This window comes from Myotis brandtii, unplaced genomic scaffold (assembly GCF_000412655.1).
Source record: "Myotis brandtii unplaced genomic scaffold, ASM41265v1 scaffold146, whole genome shotgun sequence".
In the NCBI taxonomy this organism is placed as follows: Eukaryota; Metazoa; Chordata; class Mammalia; order Chiroptera; family Vespertilionidae; genus Myotis; species Myotis brandtii.
The window spans coordinates 389,045-396,484 of NW_005355247.1; the positions used below are offsets into that span (position 1 = coordinate 389,045).

Sequence of the window (7,440 nt, forward strand, 5' to 3'; positions counted from 1 at the left end):
CTCAGCGGGGACCTATGCAGCTGCGATGTCCTCCCAGTTTTTAATGGCCACATGTGGGTGTGGGACCAGCCTGGAAGTGGCTTATGTATATCCTTAGTTATACATAATCTGTTCATCTAGATTTCAGATGGTTTTCAATCTTGGTTGTTCTGCACTTTAGTTGTCATTTTGATGTTGCTGTGGGGTGGGAGGAGGTGAGTATAGTGTTTTCCTACTCTGCCATCTTGACCAGAAGCCCAGACTGTTTAAAATAACGATTTCAAGCGATTTAGTGTTCATAAAAATTTTAATAAAATACCAATTTCATCTCCTTATGTACCTCTTTGCAAATGTAAGACAAAGCAGAGTGTTATAATCTTTTAATAACTTGTGAACAACTGTGGTATTGGTGTATTTCAGAGGTGGAATTCTTTTAAATTATAAAGGATTTTGAGTGCTTGAAATCCTATGAAAAGAAAGAAAAACCAAGTTTAAATATACAATATTAATTTATATTTAAATAAATACATATATCTTATGAGTATCAGAATCTTACAGGTTCAAACGATCACATAATGAATTAAATCTATTTTATGGGGAATTAAATAATTAAATACTAGGAGACACTGTCTTTGAAACTGTTCCTAAACAGTAAGGCAATAGGAGTGGGAATTGGAGCAGGGTAACTCTTATTTACGAGGGGGGTGCTACAGCATCTAGTGGATAAAGATCAGGGGTGCTGCTAAGCATTATCCAATGCACAGGGCAGCCCTCCCCCCCCAAAAAAACAGAATTATGTGAAATTATAAGAATTCATTATATATGAATTATAACACCCGGCTGGTGTCGCTCAGTGGTTGAGTGTTGACCTCTGAACCAGGAGGTCACGGTTCGATTCCTGGTCAGGGCACATGCCTGGGTTGCAGGCTCGATCCCCAGTATTGGATGTGTAGGAGACAGCCAATCAATGATTCTCTCTCATCACTGATGTTTCCATTTCTCTCCCCCTCTCCCTTCCTCTCTGAAATCAATAAAAAAATAAATTGAAAAGTAAATAAATAATTTAACAATAAAAAAATCTTTGGATGGAAAAAACTCTATAGAGCAGTTTGTGCGTGTTCAACATTAGTGTCCAGCAGGATCACCCAAGTGTTTAAAATACTGATACCCATGCCCCACCCCAAGCTCCAGTGAGAGGAAATTTAAGAGAATCCCTGCCATAGAAGACTAAGGAGTTCAGAGAACCAGTGCTCTATTTCTCTAGAAAGGGCTTAGGCTTCTAAAAGCATTGGAAACCTAACCTCCCACCCCCATACACACTGTGTTCTTGAAAAATAACATAGAGAGTTGAATATACATCCAAAGAGCTATGAAATCTGAGCAATGGATTTACTGCTTTACTGTCGGGTTTACAAACGCAGAAGTACACCAGGGTCCAAATGTCTAAATTATGTTCCCTTAGCCATCTCAGTTAGATGATAATTGCATCTTTTCAAGGATTTCCGAGATTCTCCTTTCAGCAATAGCAGAGGATATTCTACAGCCTTAAAATTTCTCAGTGCTTTCACTAACCCAAGGAGTGTCCTGGAACCACAGCTGTGCGGAAGTGAGCTGCTTGGTCAAGCTGACACAATCGAGGTGCCTGGTTCCCAGCTCAGCCACTGTAATCCTCTGAGAACTTGTGTCTTAATCTCTTCATCTATAAAATGAAGTGGATAATGCCAGCCCTAAGGCTGACTAATAATAGAAAACACCACAAGAAAAAATAATGGTGTAGTAAAGCCTCCTTGCTCTACAAATGCCGAGCAACTGCATCATACCACTGCAGACAGGGATGGAAGCTAACATTCATTCAGCTCCTTCGAAAGGCCATGGTAGACACTAGTACAAAGTATATTAAAAGTGAAAAGCCACTGGTTGGCGTGGCTCAGTGGTTGAGCATTGACCTATGAACCAGTAGGTCATGGATAAATTCCCAGTCAGGGCACCTGCCTGGGTTGCAAGCTCGATCCCCAATGTGGGGTCGAGGTTGGGGGTGGAGGGTTTGTAGGAGGCAGCCGATCAATGATTCTCTCATCATTGATGTTTCTATCTCTGTGTCCCTCTCCCTTCCTCTCTGAAATCAATAAAAATATATTAAATAAATAAAGAAATAAAAGTGCAAACCCATTACTTCTATATAATTACTTCCTTCCCTTGCCTTATTCCCTAAACACATCCATTCTATAAATACACTTTAACAATACTCACATTTTGACCCATTGGAGTGGCTTTAGATGCAGAGTTACTCTTCCTGTTTGTGGAATATAAAAGACATTTAGTACAATGATCACTTCCAAGTCTGAAACACATACCCTCATTCAGTCAATGTTACCTCCATACATTTTCTCAACAGGAAGATGAAAATTTGTAGCCAGGTACAAGAAAAAGCCAGAAATCCCAACTGAAATCCTTTATTTATAGGCAGCATCCACAGAGAAAGCCATGCAACACAATATTAGTGTGTGTGTGTGTGTGTGTGTGTGTGTGTGTGTGTGTGTGTGAAGCCCTGTGTATCTGGTTGTAGCCTAGGGCTAGTATACTAAGGATTTTTGTGGAATATGCAAAACAGAGACTTGCAGACATTTAACATTTTGAAGGCTTGAGATTATAATCTCAAATTTCATTTTTCCCAAGGAAAGAAAGTTTTATGTGGTGACTATGGTTATGGGGTGATGTGTGTCCCCCCGTTTTGTTCGCTGCTGTGTCACCACAAGTCCCTAGGATAGTGCTGGGCAAAGAATCAGTATTTAATTAAATATAAACATGATTGTTGAATAAATTTTACATTTTACTTGGAAAATTTCTATTTAGCAAATGACGGCAAATTTATTTTTTATAGTCATACTATGGAAATGCCTACGCAGTCAAATTAACAAATGTGTTTCGTCTCTAGGTAGTCAAACATCATTGACAAGTAGGCATGAGGTGGGATATATTTCTTGATGAACTTGAGTCACAGTCACTTCCCATAGGATTAAAAACCTTCACAGATTAACTCAACTTTCCACATTTGGCTTTGAACAGATGACTAACAGAAAATTAGTTGGTTTGGAAGAAAAGCATGCATTTTAAGAAAGTATACTTACTGGAAGGTTCCCTCTACAAAAGAATAAGTATATATCATTAGTACAAGAGTTAAAATGGCACGATACAGATCCATATAAACATTAAGTTTAAGCTTCATTTCTTTTTCTCGATCTTGATTCTCACTTGCTGACATTTGTACCTTCTAAATCAAGAGTTGGCAGACTTTTTCTGTGAAGGGCTACATGCAAATATTTTCGACTTTGTGGGCCAAGAGGTGAAACTGAGGATATCACATAGGTAATTATATAGAAAGAAAAAACAAACTTACGAAAACTTTTATTGGTTAAAATTTTAAATATAATAATAAATTCTTGTGTTAACAGAATAATGGAATTCTCCTTTGGGGGAGATAACATTCCTCTTAATTAAGGTTCAAAGTTAATGTTCCCTATTTTCAAATAGATTGCCAGTGTTCATCTGTAAAAACCATTCTTAGCTCATGGGCCATAAAAAAAAACAAGTGGCAGGCCAGAGTTGGTCCACAGGTTGTAGTTTGCCCAACCCTGTCTGAAATGCAAGTTCAAGAAAATGGTTCTCTTAGATTTTCTGCCAGACGAAAATGGAGTAACATTCTTAGCTAATGAACTACCAACACCCAAATCAATTCTTTAATTCATTTTTTTAAGAAAAAATGTTTACCAAATCTTCAAAAAATACTTATATATTCTTTGCAAGTAGAGAATAAGATGACAAGAATTTTGAGCAATCTTTTGTCTGTTCTTTCACTGGTGACCAGCAGGGGGACTCAGCCGATTCCATTCATAAAGTTACACAGGACTAGTTTGTAGTACCGTGCAAAAGAACAAGTATTATTCATTCACAGAACAGTTCTTAACTATAAAGAATATCCTTGAGACCATGTTCATGGAAACATTTTATGACAATATCTACTTATAGGTGTTATTAGAAACCCCTTTTAAATTTAAGTTTTATTTTTGTATAGAATATTTTTTTTAAACCTAAACTCCAAAATCAATGTTCACCGTGAGACAGTGGATCTAAAACTAGTTTATGCTGTTAATTTATGTATTATTCCATTAAAAATTCTACTTCATACACTATTCCCAATGGACTTGATGGGGGAGTTCTACAGCTTTTGAGCTCTCGGGTTATTTTAAAGACTAAGGAAAAAGGAAATGCATTAAGAGAATAAAACAGATTCATTTTAAATCTCACACATTTACATCAAACCTATCACCAAATTGGGGTTTAGCATCACCAGAGGTCTAAACATGAAGAACTAAAAACCTTGTTCAGAAGCAACTGTCGTATAATAGGTTGCTAGTTTTTACTGAATAATTCTCTTCTACATACAGTTGTGCTAACTTTGACATTCAACATTCCACTGTTATCCATTGATAAAACAGTTGACAGAATTCAATGAAATATCTCATCATAAAACCAGAAATCAATTTACCACTTGAGATATACAATTTCTAACTGAAAAGGATCTTCAATGCATGTAAATGCGTGGTGAACACCCAGCCACGTTGACTATGTCTTGGTATCGCTGCACTAGGCCACGCCAGGGAGCCTCCTGTGTATCCAGTGGTGCCTCCCGGAACGCTGGGCTGAGGCAGCGCTGCCTTTGCTCCCTATGTTTGCCAAGGTGCTTCATGACCCACCTGCAGGTCATCTTGGATATCCTCTACTACAGAAAAAGCAACGAAAAATAGTCTCCAGAAAAATGTTCTTGCTTCTTAAGAGAAACGGTGTCGCATAAGAAAACTCTCTACCCAAGGGGAATCTGTCTAGTCAAGGGTGAAATCACTTACTTGAAAAGTAGCCTTTCCTCTGGGCATAGCACACACCAAGGCCACAAATGGAAACCACTAAGGCCACTACCACCACGGCCGCTATGATGCCACTCACGTTGAGATCATCTGGAATGCAACATGAACCAGGAGTGAATTCATGTCCAATAGGAGGACGGATGCAGTCCTTCAACTGAAAAAGTTCCAACAGCTTCTGTTTGCAGCTGTACCACAGACATGGGTAGTTTCATGCTTTTGAAGTCTGAGCAAATAACTCACTTTTCAGGACATGGTTCAAAAGATAATTTGCTGATCTATACTTCAGAAAGAACTTCTTTAGAACAGTTCACAGGTTCTGCTTTTGGTTATGTTATTAATGATAATTCAAAAAGAAAACTGAACATGAGATTTCAGGAATTCTTGTGTATTTCAAATTATATAAATTCCAAACCAAGGGCATGAAATACCTAGGAACAATGGATGAGCATTAAACAAACTAATTTTAACTTTTAAACTAACTATACCAGAAAGAGTAGATATGTGGAAATCATGTGTAACTTAAAGTGGTACTACTAACAAAACACAAACTACTAAATTTTATCTGTTATGTATTTTATCTGTTCTGTATCTGCTAGAAAAATGTAACTAGAATGTAAAAACCATAATATCACAGATATTACTTCTTAAGAGGTGGGTAAATTAGGCATTAAAATTAAACACGACCATTTAAAGAAAAAATAAATAGTAATAATGTAGGTGATACAGGTTATGGTAAAAACCATGAGGACAATATATGAATGAATGAAGTTAGGAAAACACTGGATTGTGTTAATTTTTATAACAGATTCTGATGAAATTTCCTAATGATAACTCCAAAGCAGCATTGAGAGAGATAGTTTCTAATAATTAATCAAATGCTCCTGTTTGACTATCAATATCAACACCTGAATGAATTTGGTGGATAACATGTATCCCTGAATTTAAAAAAACAAAATAAAAACACTGGAAATTCAAACTTGCTTGTGGAAATTAAAATACGCTATTGAATATCTTATACTTTAGGATATCCTGAAATCTAACAAGATTATATTTTCTTTAAAAAATAGTGCTGAATTTAACTGTACTTAGACAATACACATTACTGCACACATATCTGCATACCCCTAAGCACATTGGAAAAATGAATTTCTGACCCCAAAATGCTGAGGACAAGCTCCTGAACCAAGGGGAACCTCAGTCTTCTGCTTCAGGGTGCAGCCCTCCGGAGCGACCTTTAACCCCTTGGGGTACCATCTCAGCTCAGCCCTCTCTATTACACTCCATGTTCAAAACACAGTTTTCACACAGGAAGAATGAAACCAAATTATTAAAAATAAAATGAAAAAATAATATGCTTGTTCTGAAACTCTTACAATCTGAAAAGATTCTTGAGCCCTAATTTTATTGGATTTTAAGAAGCTCATTTTGTGTAACATAATATACAGCAGCTACTTTTTATAGCAACCTAGATCTGTAATTATATTCAACATCTTTTTTGAGAACCTACTTTACAGTAAGTCTAACATAGTATTTCCCAAGATCAACAAAATTAACAACAACAACCTGGTAACAAGTAAAACAGACAACACGTATATAGTGTTCACAATATGCCAGTGCTACTCTAACACTTTCAAATATTATTTCCATCTTCATAACAACCCTGTGAGGATGGCATATTATTACTTCCATTTTGGGGAGACTGAGGCACAGAGGTCAAATGATTCGCCGCAGAGTATGTAGCTAGTACATGGCAGAGCCAGAATTGGATGCAAGGAGCAAAGATGCTGTTTTTAATCCATCTCCCAAACAAGCCAAGAGTACTTAGCATTGTATATGGATTTAAAAAAAGCACCTTTGCTCCTTACATCAAGCTGGTTTTAAACATTCCCTCCAGTTTATCCTCCCAACCACTCAGCCCTTTCCCACCCCTTGCTCCTCCCGCCCCCCTGCCCCCCGCGACTCCTTACACCTCCTAACTGCAAGCCATCTGTTCCACCCAGTAGTTCATGCTTACCTACTTGCATTCGTTTCTCACGGCACCTGCGAAATCCAACAGAGTTACGGGCTTCGCAGTAATACTCTCCGCTGTCCAGTTTTGAAACAGTGTTAAATTGCTGAAATTTTGTGGAAGGAAGAAAAATCAATGTATTTTTTTAAGCAATAAATCTGTGAGTAGACTCCTAAAATAACCACGTCGCTTGAACTTTTGCGGTAAGTTGGTCTTTCCTTTTCAATGACTTTAAGACTTTGTATTTTTACTATGAATTCAAAAATCTTCCACAGCTTCAAGGAGTAAATAGCTAGGCCTCCTGCTTAATTTGACAGAGAAAGATTTATGGAGAAGTATCTTTTTGTGTGTGAAACTGGGAAAGTAGTACAGTTAGAAAGCAATGGGCATTTTTTAAAGTTCATAGTACATTGTATTCTAGAAGTATTCTAGGGATTTCTAATTCTCCTAGTTAACCCCATTTGCAAGGGAAAGGAAGGAAGGAAGGAAGGAAGGAAGGAAGGAAGGAAGGAAGGAAGGAAGGAAGGAAGG

At 37.4% G+C, this 7,440-nt stretch overlaps 1 protein-coding gene across 1 annotated transcript in view; it reads right to left on the reverse strand.

Moving 5' to 3' along the window:
* Window positions 1-267: 267 nt before the first annotated feature.
* Window positions 268-7,440, reverse strand: part of JAM2 (junctional adhesion molecule 2) — a gene marked incomplete at its 5' end in the record, with an annotated part of 43,620 nt that continues 36,447 nt past the window's right edge. Inside the window, 5 exons of the mRNA XM_005861211.2 lie at window positions 268-445; window positions 2,230-2,272; window positions 3,108-3,120; window positions 4,884-4,991; window positions 6,916-7,015. Coding sequence (XP_005861273.1) covers window positions 413-445; window positions 2,230-2,272; window positions 3,108-3,120; window positions 4,884-4,991; window positions 6,916-7,015 — 297 coding nt within the window. The remainder of the gene's footprint in view (window positions 446-2,229; window positions 2,273-3,107; window positions 3,121-4,883; window positions 4,992-6,915; window positions 7,016-7,440) is intronic.